General features: G+C 41.0%; 1 protein-coding gene across 1 annotated transcript in view; it reads left to right on the forward strand.

The window, feature by feature from the left end:
- Window positions 1-265: 265 nt before the first annotated feature.
- Window positions 266-20,876, forward strand: part of PHEX (phosphate regulating endopeptidase X-linked) — a gene marked incomplete at both ends in the record, with an annotated part of 195,140 nt that continues 174,529 nt past the window's right edge. The window contains 3 exons of the mRNA XM_082864021.1: window positions 266-383; window positions 5,546-5,614; window positions 12,783-12,944. Coding sequence (XP_082720147.1) covers window positions 266-383; window positions 5,546-5,614; window positions 12,783-12,944 — 349 coding nt within the window. The remainder of the gene's footprint in view (window positions 384-5,545; window positions 5,615-12,782; window positions 12,945-20,876) is intronic.

A 20,876-nucleotide genomic window follows, 5' to 3' on the forward strand; every position in this document is an offset into this window, starting at 1 on the left:
ACCAATTTAAAGCAGCCACTGTTTGTTTTGTCTGGTCAGGGGGAAAGCCAAGGCGACCAATATTTTTGGGTTTCTTTTATTTCATTTGTGAAGAAGTATTTGAGAAAGGGTGGCGAGAGGACATATCCTGACGGGCTTTTTTTTAACCTGTCCATTAGTAGAAGAACATGAGAACCTTGGATGTCAACGCCTAACAGACTCTTGAGACCAGCCACCAAGCCACAAAAAGCGACTTTCTTCTTGCCTGGCCCTTACATCTCTCCCAATGGATGCAGAGACAGGGAGCAGCGTGGAGAGTGGGAAGACGACCAACAGAGGCACTCGAATCGCCCTGGCCGTGTTCGTTGGTGGCACCCTGGTGCTGGGCACGGTCCTCTTTCTAGGTAAGTGGAACTGGGCTAGTGCAGTGGCTTCCTTGTGCTGTATTCTGGCAAACCTGGTCAGGATGCAGGTGGAGGGCCGTTTGCTTGTGTTAGTAGGTGGTGCATCCTTAGTTTCTATTAAATATGCAAATGAAAGGAAGCTTTTTCTTTAGGAGGGTAAATAAATAAAAACTCCCAAGTACCAAATGCATAGTCCAGAATGTGAAGTGGGTATAAAGTGGATTCGAGTGGCTAGAGGATTTGGTTGCATCGGGCAAACATTTTTTATGCATTACATTCAGCAAAATGAGTGTTTATGAATTCATAGTCAGATACTTTGATTTATTTTGTGAGGAAAGACTTTACATTGTGATCAAACCATGTTGGAATTTCTTTCCATTTGATTTTTGTCAGTGTTTGCCTGAATGAATCATGAAATTGAACTCACAAAGTGCAAATAAGTCTTTAAAAATGCACCGTTAATGATATTCTTCAATTCCTTTCTAACCCAGTGACTCTGGTGGAATAAAAAATTTAACTCTGCCTTTCTCTTAGATTTAAAAACTAATATGAAGGAAATAGAGGTTTGCCTCCTAAGATTTGGAAGGTATTGTGATTCATTGATTTTAATGACTTTTGGTGAGAATGATGTACCCAGAGAGTGATGTTAAAAGCATATTCTTATGAGACAGAACAAAATAGAAAGGGGAGAGGAATGTTCTAAAATTTTAGGCATTTTGAATCTTTGACTCTTCGCCTTTGTATTTGTTTCATACGGCTCAAGTATGAACCAGTATTTCATTAGCTTGAAAGTTATGTAGGACCAAGCCCTATATTTAGGAGAGTCTAGGTGCAGTTTGAAATGTAGCAAGCCTGGGAACATACCTTGGCATATGCAGGATGCAGGAGGCCATGTTTATCTTGGCAGGGGAAAACCAGTAATTAAACTTTAAAAGAGTTAGGGTTGTGTGGTTGAAAACTCTGCTAAAACGAGCAAACCATCTTTCCATGTTTTTTGTGGCTGAAGATTTAGGAAATTAGATGGGTTTATTGCTTTCTGGTACAGCTGAACCTCCTACTCCTGCAACTGAAATTGAGGCTCTCGAAAACTGGTGTGAGATTTCTCGGCGCTTGCGGTTTAGGCAAGTGTCCTATCCTGAAATTCAAAACTGGAGGAAAAATGATATGGGCATGTCAAGGGAGTATGTACTATGTGGGAAGTGACTACAAAGTGAGACTATTTGTGTTTTGCAAACATTCCCAAACTTAAAAATCCAAATGATTATTGTTTAGGTAAAAATACGTGCTCTTTTTAATGACGTTACTGCTGCTTGAAGCTTTTTTGAAATTCCTCTCATGATTACATTCTGAGGCTGTAGCATATTATCAGAATGTTCTTGACGGCAGCAAATCTCTTTTTTTTTTTTTTGGGGGGGCCAAGGATCGAACCCAGGCCCTCTGCTGTGAAAGTGTGGAGTCCTAACCACTAGGCCACTGGGGAATTCCAAATCTTTGTTCCTTGAGAGAAGATGATTCTTTGGGATCAGCTCTGAAGTTTTTAGAACACAGTAAAATTCATCAAGCCAGGCGATGCTATTAGGGGTAAGGAGGCCTGCCTAAGATAGAAAAAATAACTTTCCAATGTGCCCAATAACACGGCTCTCTCTCACTTAGAATCTTTAGAGAAGCTGTAATGGTGTTAGAGAGTAAGGGTGTGGCCTCCCTCAGCCTTCACTACTCAGTGCGGTCTGTGGACCAGCTGCGTTATAGCATCACTTGGGAGCCTGAACTCCACCCCAGACCTACTGAATCAGAATCTGCATTTTCACAAGATCCCTAGGTGATTCATTTGCAAATTAAAGGTTGAGAAGTATTGCTTCAGGTGACCATGTCCTTTCGGATGAATACATTCAGAGACATTTGCTTTTAAATAAATGCACACTCTCAAGTGAAAACATAAATGATATTTTTGTCAAATGTCTCTGCACTATTTCTGACTCCCTTCCTTCCCTCCTCTCCTTTTCACTGCCTAGTTCCACAGGCTCTGCCACCCACCCCCACCCTGCACCTAGCAAAGTCCTTGTCTGAAAATCTCCTGGGACCTGCCAGACAGTGCTCTTTATGACAGTATTTTGATTAAGGTCGTCTTCTCTTCAAGGCACTTCCGGGTAAACTTTGTGGTATATTTTTCTGCCTATACAAGTTCAGTCACATGTCTGCAATTTCTGGCCTTCCTCCTTCCCTCTTATTTGTATTTTAGGCTCTGGGGTAATCTCTTTTTTAAAACCTTAGTCTTTATACAATAAGAGTGATAGCCACTGGCCTTGGGGTGGTTTCAGAGAACTTAGAGCCCTAGGGTTTAAGGCCTTATATGCCTATACCCAGTTTATTTGATTGTATTTCATTTTTTTCTTTTAGATTTATTTTTTATTCAGGTAACATTGGTTTATAACATTATATAAATTTGAGTGTACAATTTTTTCAGCTTTCCGGGCCATGTGCTGTCTCTGTTGTGGCTACCCGACTATGTTGTAGCACGAAAGCAACCATAAACAACATGTACACAAATGGGCATGGCTGTATTCCAGTACAACTTGATTTCTGGACATTGAAATTTAAATTTCGGATCATTTTCACATGCCACGAAATATTCTTCTTATGATTTTTTCCAACCATTAAAAAATGTAAAAAACATTCTTAGCTCACAGACCATTCAGAAAGAGGCAGTGGACTGGACTTGGCCCACAGGACATGGTTTGCTGACCCCCACTTTATGGTCATTCTCATGTGGATGATGTCACTGCATTCTGAAGTCATTTCTGCTGCTTATAGACTAATCTAAAATGAGAAACCAAAGCGCTCTTTAAGTTTTTTAAAAAGCCCCTAACCAGCAAAAAGTAACATTTTCATTTTTTATATTAGAAATAATTTTCTGTGGTCTCTGTTTTATTCACTTAAACCTTCACATTGTCTGGGCTTGTTGACCCCCCTTAATTTACAGGGTCTTCCTTCAGAGACTGGGTTTGTCTGTGTCCTAATTAATTTAACTTAAACTTTTCTTTTACTCATCATCAGGTAAAGATATTTGATTTTAGTTTTGCTTCCTTAGAGATTTTCGGTCAATAATTATTTTCCATGAAAGAAATAACTCCTTAAAACTTTAAAAAATGAGATATAATTTACATATAACATTATTATATTGGTTTCAGGTGTACAACATAATGATTCAATACTTGTATATATTGAGAAATGATCACCATGATAAGTCTAGTTAACATCTATCACCTCACAGTTACGTATTTTTTTCTTGTGATGAGAACTTTTAAGATCTACTCTCTTATCAACTTCCAAATATACAACGGAGTATTACTAACCATAGTCACCAGGCTGTATGTTACATCCCCATGACTTATTTATTTTATAACTGGAAGTTTGTATCTTGAAAGGAATGTCTTTAACGATTTTATTATCTTTTTTCTAAAATAAAACAAGGCTAGTATCAAGAAGGTATTGTCCACAATCATAAAATATTATTATTTACAATAAAGTTTGTTTTTCCACTGAAAAAGAAGACACATGCTCCTTAAAGAACATTTGGTAACCATATAGAAGTAGACTGAAGGGAAAATTTACTCCATGGTTCTACCACCAAGGCATACTGAAATATTCCATACGAATCTTTATGTTCCACATATATTTTTTTTTACATTTTTTTTGCTTTCTAAAGAAATCAAAAATATAACTTTACGACAAGATACTTCTTTTCTTAAAAATAGGCCTGAGAGGGCTTCCCTGGTGGCGCAGTGGTTGGGAGTCCGCCTGCTCGATGCAGGGGACGCGGGTTCGTGCCCCGGTCCGGGAAGATCCCACATGCCACGGAGCGGCTGGGCCCGTGAGCCATGGCCGCTGAGGCTGCGCGTCCGGAGCCTGTGCTCCGCAATGGGAGAGGCCACAGCAGTGAGAGGCCCGCGTACCGCAAAACAAACAAACAAAAAGCAACAAAAAAATAGGCCTGAGATGTTTGTTCCATAGACAGCTTTCTTGAATCTCTAATGTAACACAGGTAAAAAGACTGTTTGGAGGATGAGTGTCACATTTCCAAATGATTCCTTATTTCTGCTCACAGAGTACAGCAATAATGAATTCTCCACAATTTCCTTGGCTACCACAAATATTTTCAAAGTCTAAACTCACATCTGCTAATGCCCAGGTGCTACCTGAAGTTTACAAATAGGGCACCGTTCTATACTTTTGCAGAAATCCATTTAGATGAAGTTACCAGGCAGATGGGGGAAATTAAGCCATTGGTGAAAAGCTACTTCTGTCTTACAGGGTTTTTGTTTGGTTTTGTTTTGGTGGAAGTAGTTGGAAGCTTGGTCCACCAAGCTGCATCTGTCTGGTAGATGCAGCTGTCTGGCTGGGCCTGATGGGAGGAGGGTGTGTGGGGTACAGGGCAGGCAGATAATGACTCTGTTGATAGATGACTGAGTTATATAGGATATATTTTTACTCTCCCCCCTTTGATGGGCCGTGTCTGTATGGGTGGTTTAGATAAGACGCAGAACTTTAAATGCCACCTGTGCTAGCTTTTTCCTTCCACTCTGGATTTGGTCCAAATGACACAGTCTATAAGTTTCAATTTTCTCACTAAAATGAGAATGTAGGTGTAAACAAAAAGTGAAATTATGAGACTTAAACCACAGATAATCAGAGATAGAAGAGACTTTAGAGATCATTTAACCCAGTGGTTCTCAAACTTGAGCCTGCATCAGAATCACCTGGAGGCCTTGTTAAAACGCAGATGGCTGGGCCCCGCCCAAAGAGTTTCTGAGTCTGAAGGTCTGGGTGTGGCTCGGCATTTGCATTTCTAATTAGCTCCCAGGTGATGTTGCTGTGCTGCCCTTGCCCTGGGGCCCCCACTCTAAGAAGCACTGGTCTGCTTGTGCCCACTTGTCTTATGTTCAAGAGAACCAAGTTTGAGAGCAGCGAAGAGTCTCACCAAGGTTACTTAGCTAGTGCCCAGAGTCTGGTTCTGTGACACTGAGCCAGGTGGAGTTTTGAATTCGGTGTCAACACAGGGAAGGATGAACTGACAGCAAATGTCTCGCATACGTGCCTGACGGTGGGTTACTTGGTGGTCTGCTGCAAGCCAGTCATTTCTTTATTTTGGTCTGTTTTCTCAGTGAGTCAAGGTTTCTTAAGCCTCCAAGCTAAGCCGGAGTACTGCCTGAAGCCAGAATGCATCGAAGCTGGTAAGTCAGTTTTCCATCCTGTGTCAAGTTATGATTATGGTACCTTGGTGAGTGGAAGAGAAAACAGGCGGTATTTTTAGTATTTTGTTTGCTTGAGGTTTACCAGGTATGAATTGCAATTCTGATGAAATTTTAAGTTTTCTTTCAAGACTTGGTGTGAAGTTGTGGAATGTAGGTTTCCTGTTTTCTTTTTCCTTGCAATGAAACAGCTGTGCAGTATTCCAAATCATTATAAAGGAAATCAGGAAGGGGTGTGGAAGGCTGAATGGCCTCTCTTAAGACCTGGAGACCTTGACCTTCGTGTCCCCTTAGCTGGATACAGATTCCCATTTATCTCAAGTAGGCTTTCTGTATCTTCTGGTCAGTGGGTCTGGCCTGTCTGCGTCTAAGCAGGGACCCTCTGTAAACCGATACTTCCACTGTCACCTGGAATCTCTTTGGGTCCTTCTATTTCACGTTACAAGTCAAATTTTTCTTGAGGTGACAGGCTGTGTATCAGCGGGTACCGCAAAGTGAAGACGAGCGGTTAAAGTTGCCTCAGTTTCGCAACATCTATCAGTTTTGCCCTCCATAAACCAGTGTTAGGGCCTAGAGTTGCAGGACCTGGATCCCAGCCCCACTCCCATTTTTAAGTGGCCAGCCACACTAGTGTGCGTTTTCCAAGGGGAAAGTGATGGGATAAGTTAAGCACATGGTCCTTTCACTTTCCTCTTGGCCTTAAGAGATTAATGAATTATTGCACCAAATATTTATTGCACTCCAGGCACTGAGTTAGGTTCTAGGAATATAGCAGTGAGGCCGAATGACCAGGTAAGGGAAGAAAGACAACAAACACCCAAGGCAATTAATGGACAAGAAAAATATCAGCTGGTGGTACATGTTATGCAGAAAATTAAAAAAAATAGAATAATGTGGTGGCAAGTGACAGGATGGCTAGATTGCAAAGTCTGAGGAAATGACATTGAAGGGGCCCTTTGAATAATGAGAAGGGAGTGCTGTGTGAAGATGGAGGAAAGGGCTTTCCAGGTGGGGGGAACAGCTGGGGCAAAGGTCCCGTAGAGGAAAGAGCTTGGGGGACTTGAGGAATGGGAAGAGCCTCTGGGTAAGGGGCAGGATGCAGGTGATCAGGGTCAGTGGGGAACCCACGTGCCAGCAAGTTTGAGGTTTTCCTAAGTGTGCTCAGAAGCCTCTGGAGGGATTTCAGAGAGACACAAGATCTTATTAGCCTTCAGAAAGATCTCTCTGTGGAGAGCTCGACTCTGGGGAGTCTTTTGGGGCGGAGGAGAGACTGTAGAGGGCAAGAATGGAAGAAGGTCGCTCAGGCAGTGGGTTATTTCGGCAAGCCAGGTGAGAAGTGATGCTGTCTTGAATTCAAGACATGGGAAGGGAGACAAGAGGGTTTAGGAGATAAAGAACTTGCTAAAGGATTAGATGTGGGCTGCAAGAAAATTCAGAGAATCAAAGTGATACTTAGATTTTTGGCGGTGGTTGGGTGGTGGCATTTATTGAGATGGAAAAGACTTAGGTGAAAGGGCTTTTAAACTCTGAGGCCTTATACAAAGGTACTAGGTTAGACAGTTGTGTTCTTAGAGTTCTTTTTTCTAAATTTATTTTTTTACTGAAGTATAGTTGAATTACAATGTTGTGTTAATTACTGCTGTACAGCAAAGTGACTCAGTTATACATATATACATTATTTTTCCTATTCTTTTGTATTATGGTTTATCACAGAATATTGAATATCGTTCTCTGTGCTATACAGTAGGACCTTGTTGTCCATCCATTCCATTTGTACCAGTTTGCACCTGCTAATCCCAAACTTGCATTCCTACCCTCTCCCACCCTCCTACCCATTGGCAACCACCAGTCTATTCTATTAGAGTTCTTTTTAAAAAAACTATTTATTTATTTACTGGGCTGTGCTGGGTCTTTAGTTGCAGCACGTGGGCTCCTTAGTTGCAGCATGCATGTGGGATCTAGTTCCCTGACCAGGGATCGAACCTGGGCCCCCTGCATTGGGAGTGCAGAATCTTAACCACTGTACCACCAGGGAAGTCCCTTGTCCCATTCTTAAGTGATCAACATATATATATATATATATATATATGTTTTAAACCGGGCAGTATGTTAAGTGACTTATATGTGCCATCTCATAAAAATCTTCATAAGAACCCCATGAAGTTGGTGCTATCACCCGGCCCAATTGCACATGAGGAAATGTAGGCTTCTAGGTGCTAAATAACTTGCTCCGGGTCACATCCTGAGTTAGCAGCAGGGCTGGGCTTCAAGTTCATGTGTGGCTCCTCTCCATCTGTGCCTGTGTGCCAGAAGCCATGCCAGGAAACTCTCTTGGACCCTGGTCCTGTCTTGCTCTTCTTTCATAACATTAGACCTACTAGAGTCTAGGGACTAGACAACTGTTTCAGCTTTTTGATCTCGTCCCAGAAAGGATGAGAAAGATGTGGGAATTCCCAGGTCCTTTCCTGCTCCCAGCGGAGCAGCTGACCTAGGGATTTCTCCAGTGGAGCAAGGGTGACCTGGAGTCAGGTGGGGCACCAGGTGGGACTATCAGAGGACAGGTTTTAGACTTCACGTCATCACCTTGTGCTTCGTCTGTGGAACAGTTTTTGCAGATGTGTGAAATTAAAAATTTTGAACTCAAATTGAAACCCTAAGTCAACTTTTCGTACGGAGGGCCACTTATTTCATGAGTTTTGTCTCTTTATTACGAATCATAATAATGCAAAAGTAAAGCTTGAAGAATGACATTGATTATGTCGTCTCCTGCCAGCTCGTGTTTTCCCTTGCTGCCCCCTTTTTAGTTTTCACCTTGGCGACTGGCTTTCTAATATTTAAAATACTTCCGCTGTTTCTGGAGCAAAAGGCTCACCAGGGCTACAGTCTTCTTCACTGTAACGTGGGCGCCGCTGTGTGGTGCGTGGGCGCCCCGTGCGTGGTGCGTGGGCGCCCCGTGCGTGCTGCGTGGGCGCGGCGTGCGTGCTGCGTGGGGCCGCTGTGCGGTGCGTGGGCGCCGCGTGCGTGCTGCGTGGGCGCCGCGTGCGTGCTGCGTGGGCCCCGCTCTGCGGTGCGTGGGCGCTCCGTGCGTGCTGCGTGGGCGCCGCGTGCGTGCTGCGTGGGCCCCGCTGTGCGGTGCGTGGGCGCCGCGTGCGTGCTGCGTGGGCGCCGATGTGCGGTGCGTGGGCGCCGCGTGCGTGCTGCGTGGGCGCCGCGTGCGTGCTGCGCGGGCGCCGCTGTGCGGTGCGTGGGCGCCGCGTGCGTGCTGCGTGGGCCCCGCTGTGCGGTGCGTGGGCGCCGCGTGCGTGCTGCGTGGGCGCCGATGTGCGGTGCGTGGGCGCCGCGTGCGTGCTGCGTGGGTGCCGCTGTGCGCTGCCTGGGCGCCGCTGTGTGCTGGCAGGATGAAGTTTGGGAGAGCGACGTTCTGGACTTTTTGCGAGCAGGTGCCAGTCTTCCAAGATGGCTTCTCTTCTTGACTTTCCTTTTCTCTTCTATTTCCATCTATCCTAATCCCTCTTTCAGAATAAGAGGTGGAGGAAGAATACAAAGAAACGAGGAAACAAGGAAAGGGCGTGCTAATGATAGTGGATAAGGCCAGAGAGGTTGATGAGTGTGAGGCATGATCTATCTGGCCAAGTACAGGCCATGTGATCTGGGCTAAATACATAAACCATCCTAAGCTCAGTTTCACCATCTGTAAAATGGGAATAAGAACTTTTATTTTTCATACTGGTTGTGAGACTAGAAGAAAATAATGTTGGTGATAGTACTAGTAATCCAGGTCCACAGTGCCATATCCTTTACCCTGTACCTAGAGAGCGTTGTAATGCTCAGTTGGCAAGACTGGACCCAAGCTCAGTTCCTGTGACGGCAAAACTGGATCTTAACTCATGTGAGGCTGTTTTAGACTGTGTTCATCCCACTTAAGAGAATATGCATTTATTCCCTATAGAATTATTAATGCACTTGCAGCACTTGCTGCAGGAGTGCTGCTCCAGACATTGCTGGAGGTATTATATAATCTGTGGTTTAGGCGTTGCATTACTTTTCTAGAATCTATGAGTTCTGAAACATCTGGCCTCAAGAGTTTCGAGTAAGTGTTTGTGGAATTGTAATAGCAAATTTGTATGTATGGTTGCCAGATTTAGCTACATGCATTCATTCAGGATGCTCAGTTAAATTTGAATTGCGGATATACGACAATTTTGTTTTTGCTACGAGTATGTCCCGTGCAATATTTGGTAGTACTTACGCTATAAGAGTAGTCATTTATCTGAAATGCAAATTTCACTAGGCATTGTGTATTTTATCTGGCAGCTGTATTTATTTGGCTACGTGCCTGACACTGTTCTAAGCACTTTACACATATTTTCTCATTTAATTCTCATGAAAATCCTATGTGGTGCTATTATTATCCCATTTTATACAGATGAGGAAACTAAGATACAGAGAGGCTAAGTAACCTGCCTAAGGTTACATAGTTATTGCATGGGGTTGTTGGCATTCAAAACCAGGTGGTCTGGCTCCAGAGTCTGTGATGAGGCTATACTGCCTGAAAAGGGCTTAGCATAGTTCCTGGCACAGAGGAAATGCTCAATATTAGTGATTTTATTGTTACCCCCTCCCCCCCAACACTGATTAAACTTAAAAAGTCAGGGTGGTATAAGGAGTGGTGTCTTCACTTCTACTAGATAAACACTAGCTGGAGATTGAATAACAATTTACCTTATATGCAATGACTTGAGGGAATACATAGCTTGGCCTTTCACAGATTTCCTTCATTATCATATTTCTTTTATTAAAACAAGACTCTCTGGTTTTTCTCCATGGAGCTGAGTAGGGGGAGAGGAGTTTTGGTGTCTTGACAGCTGTGGTCCCTTGCAATTTGAAGTCACAGTTCCCTTGCAGAAAGTGCAGCCCTGTGCCCAGCTGTGAACTGTGAGTGCTGAATTGAGAGGCTGAAGCTGGAGTTTTTCCACGTAGTGGGCTCAGTTCCAAATTCAGTGTGAGTGATGTATTCCCCCACTTTATACCAGGGCTGAGGTCAGAGCTGATCTTGCAGTTTAGGTTCCTGCAAGAATACTGAGGAGATGGGATACATTTGAGGGTTGGGGGCAGGGGGAGGCTTGGGAAGGTGGCCAGAAAACAACGTGCTTATGTGAATAAAAATGTGTGTGAGGGTTCCTCTATGTGACTCTGAATATCGTGTGGGACTGAAACTTGTATGATCCGTGTTCCTGAGGTGTCCCATAGCAGATTCATTCTGTGGCTGCACAACCAGAAGAGCCACAAATATAAACTAAAATGAAGATTTTATGTGTCCTAGCAAATTTGCATAGTAAATATTAATGATAAAATAGTAACAGTAAGTAAAATTGTAATTGGAGGCGACCTAATTAATTCTGAAAGATGAAAATATTAAGTAAATTTAAAATTTATCAACCGTAGATTCTAAACCAATTTTTTTCTTTTTGGATGTGGAAGGATTGAGCGTGATGGGGATTTTGAAGTTCTATAGAGATTAAGTTGTTTGTATATTATTAACTTCATCAAAGACAAAAAGCTGTTTGAAATTTTCATAGAAAGTGTAGGCTAGAGAAATATGTAGCCTTACTTTTAAACCTGGAGGAACCACACACATGACCAAACTGTAATATGCGCATCTAAATTTATGCAGATTATATTTTTTTGGCAAGTCATTCAAGTTTAGCTGAAAACTCATTGAGTTTTCATTACTTCAAACATAAATGTATTCTGGCAGTAATTAATTATGAAAATCACCCAGGCTGTCGTCTTTCCCAGGTCATTAAAATATTGGCCGCCTTTTAAAAAAAAAAATCATTTGGTGCAGATCTTTATGCTAGAGTGGTAGCCAGCAGTTGGAAGGGAGTTGGAGTTCAATATTAGGAATTTTGGGACCTTCTCATTTTGTAATGAAAGACTTTTTTTTAAAGCTCATGGATGCATATTTAAGTATGAACGAACTTCCTACCGATTGACTATCTTCCATATATAATCGAGTGTGGCCGTAAGAAAGAGGAAAAGATGGCAGATCAGTCTATCGTGTCTTTCTGTTAACTCATACAAATACCCAGTTCTGCCCCTAGACCTGGGCAAGAGGGGCCCCTGCCCTGGGCCCCTCATTTAGAATGTTACACTTTGCTCTGCTCTGGCCATGCCTCTCCCCTCCTCAACCCAGAATTCCCTGCAAGATGGCCCCAAGCCTCCTTTTAGGGCCTGTTTGGGTCTCTTCCAGGGCTTCATTCCTCTGAGAGCTGCCCTGAATGTCAGGGGGCTCGAGGATCCATACCTGGCTCTCCAGGTCTTTATAAAGGTGTATTGTAAATAGATATTGTCAACATTTAGGTATTACATGTGGGCTTCTGTTTCAGTTAGCCTTTGTTGTGGAATAGACCACCCCGAACCTTAAAGGCCTGAAACAAGAGTGATTTAATATTTCTTATGATGCCTTGGGTTTGGTGGGGTTCCTCTGCTGAGACTGCCTAGGCCCATTCATACAGCTGCATTCAGCTGGAGGGTCGCCCGGCCTGGAAGGTCCATGATAGTGTCAGTCACACATCTGGCGGTCGGCGGTGGCTTGGTTCTTCTTCGCGTGGCCTTACCTCCTCCAGGAGGTTCTTCAAAGGGCAGTCTCAGGGCTCCAAAGGGATTTAACGTGGAAGGTGAAAGGCCTCTTAAGGCCTAGTTTTGAAACTCATGAAAAGTTACTCTGCCACTTTCTGTTGGTCAAAGCAAGTCACAAGGCCAGCCCAGATTCATGGCAGGGGAAATAGATCCTGGTGGCAAGAGTGGCAAAGTCACCTTGCAGAAGGATGAAAGGAATGGAAGGAAATGTCACGCGCGTCCTGGCAAACGATTTACCTTATACTCCATTTATATTCCTGTTCCAGGTCCCACAGATGTTAGGGGTGCTCCTGCAAAAGCCGGTAACTATAATATGACTAAACTTTTATCCACTCGCTCTGGATGTAATAGTTTAATATAGTGAAGTTGATTCAGGGCTTCATTTGAGGGGAAGTGTAAAAGCCAAGGCTTGGGAACTGGTTGATATGAAATCATTGTTTAATTTGGAAGAGACCAGTACACAATGTTCAGTGCTTGTCATTAATCCTATGATTTTCTTTTTAAATAGCTGCTTCCATCTTGAGTAAAGTAAATCTGTCTGTGGACCCCTGTGATAATTTCTTCCGGTTTGCTTGTGATGGCTGGATAAACAGTAATCCAATTCCTGAAGATATGCCAAGCTATGGGATTTATCCTTGGCTGAGACGTAATGTCGACCTCAAGTTGAAGGGTAAGTTTCTACTGGGGTTTGGTGATGTGCTTTACAGAGAGCAGTATTTGACAAGAAAAACATAGTTTTGGATTTGCGGCATGACTGCTCACTCTTTAACTATACTAAATTCACTTCCAGGATTTTTTAAAGTGGAAGATTGAAAGGAAAGTTGTGGAATTTTAATCTTTCAGATCTCAGTGCAAGCCTAGTGTAGTTCATTATATTCACATTTGATAATAGTAAGTTCTGCTGCTGAAGGATAAATAGCCTTTGATTGAGGTTGGGAGCAAAGGAATACTTAATGAAAATCATGTTATATTGGTATACTTATTCATCTGTTATGTTCAGAGCAAACTTCATCACTTGCTCACTGTGTCCTGGATTTTCATGGTTTACAAAATGTACTTAACACTTCATCGTCTTTTGACATCACTTTTGGGAACTCTGGATGACCTTGTGTTTGTCATGTTGTTCCTGTTAACTTCTAAGTTGGCTCTGGGGAGACTGTCCTTTCCCCATGGCCTCTCAAGCAATGACAAGCTCACACACACATACTCACATATGCGTGCATGCACACATACTCTTCAAAAGTTGGAAATATCTTTTGCTAGAGGATCTTCTGCTCACAATTGGTCTAATTTTTATGCTGAGTTGTTGGAGAAAACCACTTCAGAACGCAAGTACAGAGATTTCAAGGCCAGGTAAGGTGAGTGTTTTGAGAAGGCAAAAATAGTATGTATTTTTTTCGCTTTCTTATAACTGAGTTATGCCATATAACTTGCATTCAGTAACACACCTGAAAGAATTTCTGAAAATTTTTGAGAATCATCATTTTTCTATCTTCTCCATATCCTTTTCCTCAAGATTTTAAGAATTAAGTTCATTAATTTTAATGAAAATTAAATACGTATCAACTTATATGTATGTTACAACATCTGAAACCATTGGCAAAATAATTAGATACCTATTGTCACTGTAAGGAAAAATGTGCTTAAATTTCACAACTAGATATAAATCATATGGACTTACATTTTCTACTAGAAGGCTGAAACTTAATCTCCATAAGTTATAAATGAGAATTTGCAAGAATGTCAGAGTTTTCCCATAACCCAACAGGTGAGATTCCTGTTCTGTGGAACTGTAAATAGGACCTTGAAGAATGAATTTACTGAGACTTATTTTCCTGCAGGATATTAACTCGTGTCGGTCCTTTACCTACCATTCTTGCCTGTTTCCTGTTTCCCTTCTCTGGCTTCTTTTCTTCCGAGACAGAGAGATGTGTGCATGTGTGCACATGTACACACACACAATTGGAGAAATATCACTGACGGATAAAAAAAAGTCAATATTTCCAGATAGATGATCCTTTTATATTAGGTATAGCCCAAAGATTTCTGTCTTCAGGGCATGAAGCAGTTATAATAATTTAAAGAATTTCTGGGAATGTCTTATTGTAAAAACTAAAATCAGTATCGGTGGGCTTTGTTTGAGGAGGACATGTTATATGGGCTAAAATTCACAGAAGTAAGAGTAAATTGTTCAGAGCAGCACAAGTTTTTTTTTTCTACTTTGAAAAATGAAAAAAAATTTATTTCCAGGCTCAGTCGTGAAAGTAAAAAGGAGCACAAATAACATGCAAAGAGTAAAAAGAAAGTCACACATAAATCCACCCCTAGAAGTAACTGCTAATAAAGCAATTGGGTATATATAGCTTTCCAGGTGTTTTTTCCATGTGTGGGTACGTATGCATAATCTCAAATGCACAGCCATATATTTAAAAAAATAAAAGATAGCTGATATTACGCATGCTGCTCTGTCACCTGCTGTAACACATAATGTATTCCTCATAGACATGGATTATGTCAGTAGATATCTTTCCTTATTATAAATAACACTATAATAATACCTAAGTTTACACATCTTTATGGCCTTATCTAAATGTATCCTTAGGATAAATTCCCAGATATGAAATTGTTGTGTTGAAAGAGTATTCACCGTTTCATTTTTGTTGCATATATCAGAATCACCCTTTAGAAAGTTATTTTTAGGTATTCATATATTTTCTTGCTGTTTTAAATGGTTACTTTTCGCAATCACCCATTTTTTTGTGTGTGTGGTATAAAGTAGGGGTCAGCAAACTGTGGCCCGTGGGCCAAATCCAGCCCACTGCCTGTTTTTGTAAATAAAGTTTTTTTGAAAGACAGCCACATCCATTCATTTATGCATTATCAATGGCTGCTTTTGCACCGCAAAGGCAGAGTTGAGTAGTTGCATATAGAGACCATATGACCCATAAAGCCCATATAACCTGCAAAGCCTAAAATATTTACTCTCTGACCTTAATGGAAAAAGTTTGCCAACTCCTGATGCCTGTTGTAAAGCTTTGATATATCTATATTGGATCTAGGTAGAACTATTTTATTAATTGATAGCTATTTGGTGGGTTTTGGGGATTTTTTGATAGGTAATCATAAAATTAAGAAATAATTGTAATTTTTGTCTCTCCCTTTCCTTTTGCTATATTGACTAGGTTCTCAGAATAATGTTGAATTATAGCAATGATAATGGGTATAATTTTCTTTTTTTAAAAAAATAAATTTATTTTATTTATTTATTTTTGGCTGCATTGGGTCTCATTGCTGTGTGCAGGCTTTCTCTAGTTGCAGTGAGCGCGGGAGCTACTCTTTGTTTCGGTGCACGGGCTTCTCCTTTCAGTGACTTCTCTTGTTGCAGAGCATGGGCTCTAGGCGCACAGGCTTCAGTAGCTGTGGCACGTGGGCTCAGTAGTTGTGGCTCGCGGGCTCTAGAGCGCAGGCTCGGTAGTTGTGGCGCACGGGCTTAGCTGCTCCGCAGCATGTGGGATCTTCCCGGACCAGGGCTCGAACCCATGTCCCCTGCATTGGCAGGCGGACTCTTAACCACTGTGCCACCAGAGAAGCCGGGTATAATTTTCTTATTCCTAACTTGGGTGGTAATGCCTCTAGCATTCCCCCCAATATATTTTTTCTTTTTTTCTAACCTTTTTTATTGTGTTCTGTTACTCCTAGTTTGCTAAGAGGTATTGCTCAGGAAAAATCTCTTCACTGTTTATCAAGAGACTCACATGGAGTATCTCTTTTAACTTCTCTAGATTTTCTCGTGCTAAATTAACCTTATAATCTTGAAATAAATCCTGCTTACGAATGGTTTATTATTTAAAGACATTGCTTAAGAATTGAGTAAGCTAGTATTTTGTTATATTTGTGTCTGTATTTATGATTCATATTGGTCCATGGATTTTTGTGTGCTGGGTTTGTTAAATTCTGTTATCAAGATTGTGCCGGCCTTGTGAAACAAAATGGGAGGCTCCCCATATATTTCTACGCTCTGGGAAAGACACAGACAAATAAATCTCAAGTTATTTTGTGACAAGCACTGTAAAGGATGAATTAAAAAATCAGTCATAGGGCTCTTGCTACAAGTGCCAAGAAGGAGAGCAAATGGTGGAGTAGGGTCTCTTTTTAAATTAGTATCATCTTGTTCCAGATGTATGTGCTTGAAATATAAAATATGCTTTCTTTAAACTTTTAAATTTTGAGGTAATTCAGACTTAAAAGTTGAAGGAATAGCACAAAAAACTCCCATATACCCTTTACCCAGATTTCCTGATGGTTATTGTTTTGCTGTACTGTATTGGCTTTATCATACTATTCTTTCATTCTCTCTATCTATAAATGTATAGATTAGAAATATGTAAATGTGTAGATGATACTGATACACAGATTTATAGATACATAGCTTTCTGAACTCTGCAAGTATGTTGCAGATAATTAGGTATTCTTAAAGTGTATAAATAGAGCTTTTCAAATATCAGAGGTGCTAACAATGTTATTTTTTAAACACCAGACATTTATTTATTTATTTAGCATGCAAGTTGTTTATTTTGGGAAGTGATCCCAGGAAATAGAGGTGGGGGACTGGGAAGAGTGAAAGATGGAAGGGAGGAAAAGTGAGTCCAAGAATGAAACACTAGTCTTTAAATTCTATCTGTATGTCTTTATTCTATATCTATCTATGTATCTGTGTTTCTCTCAGTCTGTCTACTTATCTGTCTAACCATCCAGGTGATGCAAGCTCATTGTAGATCAGCTATAAATGACTAACGAGGAGAAACATACTTCAGATCCCAATACCTGGTGATAACTTTTTAAATGCAAATATACATATAAAATTATATATATATCTCAAAAGGGATCATGTAGTCTATTTTTATAATCTGTCATTTTTACTTGACACGTTAACATGTTTTCAGGTCAATAAAAATAGATCTGTACCATCATCTGCCGTGACTGCTTTGTGTGGATATACTACAGTTTGTTTCATCAATTCATGTGTTGCCATTTAGGTGGTTTCCAAATTTGTTCCTCACTGTAAGCCACTCAGAGCCTGAGTTTTGATGCCACAGAGTTGGATTTGAATCCTGGTTCCCTTTCATTTCTCCTCTGTGTCACTTTTGGTCAATTACTTAGCTTACCTAGCTCAGCTTTTTTACCTTTCAAATGGAGATGAGAATACCCATTTCATAGGATTTGTGAGGACTAAAGGACATGACCTATATAAATTACCCAATCTAGTTCCCGGCACGTAGCAGGCCCTCAATTAATATTTGTCCTTTGCTCCTCCATTTTGTCTCAAAGATAGTTCTAAGGCTCACGAAGTAGTGTCTGTCAAATGCTTTACATTTTATTCTGGTCTTATCCTCTGTAAATATCATGTGCTTTCAAAAATATTGAATACAGTCTAGATATTTTTCCTCACCCTTGATAAAAAAGAGAGAACATCCAAAAATAAAACGCAATATGACCAATCAAAAGAATACCATTTTCCTATGGCTGATAGAGAACACACAGAAACGGCTGTCCAATTTGTGAAATAAAATGGATTTGACAGACCTGGCTGATGAAAAATTGCCCTCTATTGAAGTCAGCAACCTGGCTTCATGAATGTTTTCTTTAAATGGCATATAAGACTCAGATTTCTACTTGGCAAATAAAATTATTTCTTGTTCTCTCCAAGAATTAGAATTTGTTTTTTTTTTTTAAAGGCTGAATGTAGTCATGTGTTTGAATGTCTTAAAATTTCCCTCCTACAGAACCTCCCAAATTTGTTTTCATGTGGCCATGAGGATGACACAGCATGCACTGCTTATGAATGAACAGATGAAAATTTTGCAAATGAGCATTTATGAAACATGAGGCAATGAGTGAGATAGAACACTTGTGTCAAACAGAAGACAGATGACTCTGGGTAGGGCCAGCTCATCTCTATTATGGAATAGCGATCTTTGCCAATAGTTTATAAAGAAATGCAGTATATTATTATGTTTAAGCACAGACAGCACCAGCAGAACAATAAGATGAAGTAGGGTCTATGCATTAATGGGCAGAGAAAGATGATCGTGATTCATAGATTGGTTATTTATTTGTAAATACCTGCTGGCTGAGATTTAAATGATTCTCATAATTAAATAACCCCCCTGTAATCTTGTTTTCCCTATTAGTGATCCTAGCCAAATTGTCTTTTACAGATGTTAAAAAGCTGAAAACTTCAGTTCGGCTCCTGTAAAGTCATTTGGTAATTAGAAAGTTGAGATCGTTGAAGACATAGTGAGTTGTGTCATTTTCCTCATACAGTGAACATGGTATAATGATGTACCAGATTGAGCCTTGACATCATTAAGCTCTTTGAAACAAATGATGTCAGACTAGAAAAAACAAAACAGGGATGTGGCGAGGAAGTGCTAAGGAGCAGCCAGCCACCGTGGTGTGCTTTTTATTCCTGGTGAAAACTCAGCCCCTGTAAGTCTCACTGAATCTGCTATATGGGCTGAGTGCGCCCACTCAGAGCAGACTCCTGTTTTTCTGACCACGTGGCCGTACAGGAAGCAGCAAATTGCCAGTTTGTACATGCGCCGTTATCGGTCCTGTGTGCACAGAGGGGTGCTGGGTAAAGATTTGGGCCTGTTATCGCAGGCTTCTAGAATGTGAAATGAAATTTTGTTGTTGTTGTTCCCATTTTTCCTAATTGCAGTACCCCATTTGAGCATGGGTAGGATGGGAGTGTGGGTGCGTGAAATGTGAGGAAGGGGAAAGAAGTCCAATTTTAAAAAGTTTAGTCATTTCCTGTTAGGAGACACTCACTTCAAATACAGAAATGAATTTCTTCCTGAAGGCTCTGTGAAAAATGTGCATTTAGCTTTAGGACAAGACCTCTTTCTAAATAGCTTAAGGAAGTAAAGAGGCCATGAGAACGGCCACCATGTGTAAAAGCTTGTGTTCTGGTAGTTCCGACATGCAACATTTTAGGTTTTCTTCTTGTGTATCCATTTCTACCCCCAGTGCATGTCCTTGTCTTACTTTTTGACTCCTCCCTGTTCCAATCTTTTTATTTTATGATCCGATCTTTTCCCCTGTGGCTTTAATGTAGCTTTTAAAACTTCTGTAGTGGTTAATACTAGACATAAGTTGGGTACGGTTGATAAGAACCAGATCTTTTCATTACATTCATTCTGAGTTATATGCTCTTTAATTTGGGGGAAATGTGCTCGCTTCAAATAGATTGAAATACACAGCATTTTGATGGTATTAGTCTGTGAACACAGGACTATTTTCTGAGCTTTTACTTTTTTCCTGGCACCAATTGCTTTTGGTCACAAGTAACAGAAACATCAACTCAGACTGGCCTAAACAATAAAGAAGAGTTGTTGGCTCATGTAACCAAAATATCTAGTAATCATGTGGACTTCAGGTAAGGGTTGATCTAGCAGCTGAACCATCCCATTAAGGATCACATTTCTTTCCTTGTCTCTACTCTGACATCCACTGTCTCATGCTTTCTAAGTCTGCTTGGTCATAAGATTGTTGCCAATAGCAATCAGAATTTAGACTTCCTCATTCACATCCAGGAAGAGGTATTGTGTTAAGCATAGGAGGATGCAGAAGTTAATGAGGCTCCCAAGACTACCATGTGGAAATTAAAAATCTGCACATCACAAAATATTTCAATAGGTACTGTAATCAAGACTCTAGAGGGAATTCCCTGGCAGTCCAGTGGTTAGGACTTGGCACTGGGTTCGATCCCTGGTCTGGGAACTAAGATCCCACAAGCCATGAGGTGCAGCCAAAATAAATAAATAAATAAAAGACTCTAGAGCTACACTGTTCAATACCGTAGCCACTAGCCACATGTGGCTTTCGAGTACTTGAAATATGGCTAGCTGGAATTGAGATGTGCTGTAAGTGTAAAATACACACCAAATTTCAGAGACTTCATTTAGAAAACATGTAAAATATCTCACTAGTAAATTGATGATTTATTTCATTAATTACCTATGCAAATGATATTTTTAAGGTACATTGGGTTAAATAAAATATATTATTAAACATAATCTCACCTGTTTTATTTTAGTTATTCAAATATAGCTACAAGGAAATTAACAATTATGTATTTGGCTCAGATAATATTTCTGTCAGACAATGCTGCTCTAGAGGCCTGAAGGCCATTAGAAAGGTGAGCTATCTGTGAATAAATTCAAATTTATTTCACTGATAGAGAAAGATCAGAGAACACCTTTATTTAATAATTTTTTAAGAAATTTGTTTATTTTTATTTATTTTTGGCTGTGTTGGGTCTTCGTTGCTGCGCGCGGGCTTTCTCTAGTTGCGGTGAGCGGGGGCTACTCTTCATTGTGGCACGTGGGCTTCTCGTTGGGGTGGCTTCAGTCATTATGGTGCGCGGGCTCTAGAGCACAGGCTCAGTAGTTGTGGCACACAGGCTCAGTAGTTGTGGCTCGCGGGCTCTAGAGCGCAGGCTCAGTAGTTGTGGCACACGGGCTCAGTTGCTCCGCAGCATGTGGGATCTTCCTGGACCAGGGCTCGAACCCGTGTCCCCTGCATTGGGAGGTGGATTATT

This window comes from Leucopleurus acutus (assembly GCF_964270905.1).
Source record: "Leucopleurus acutus genome assembly, chromosome: X".
NCBI lineage: Eukaryota > Metazoa > Chordata > Mammalia > Artiodactyla > Delphinidae > Leucopleurus > Leucopleurus acutus.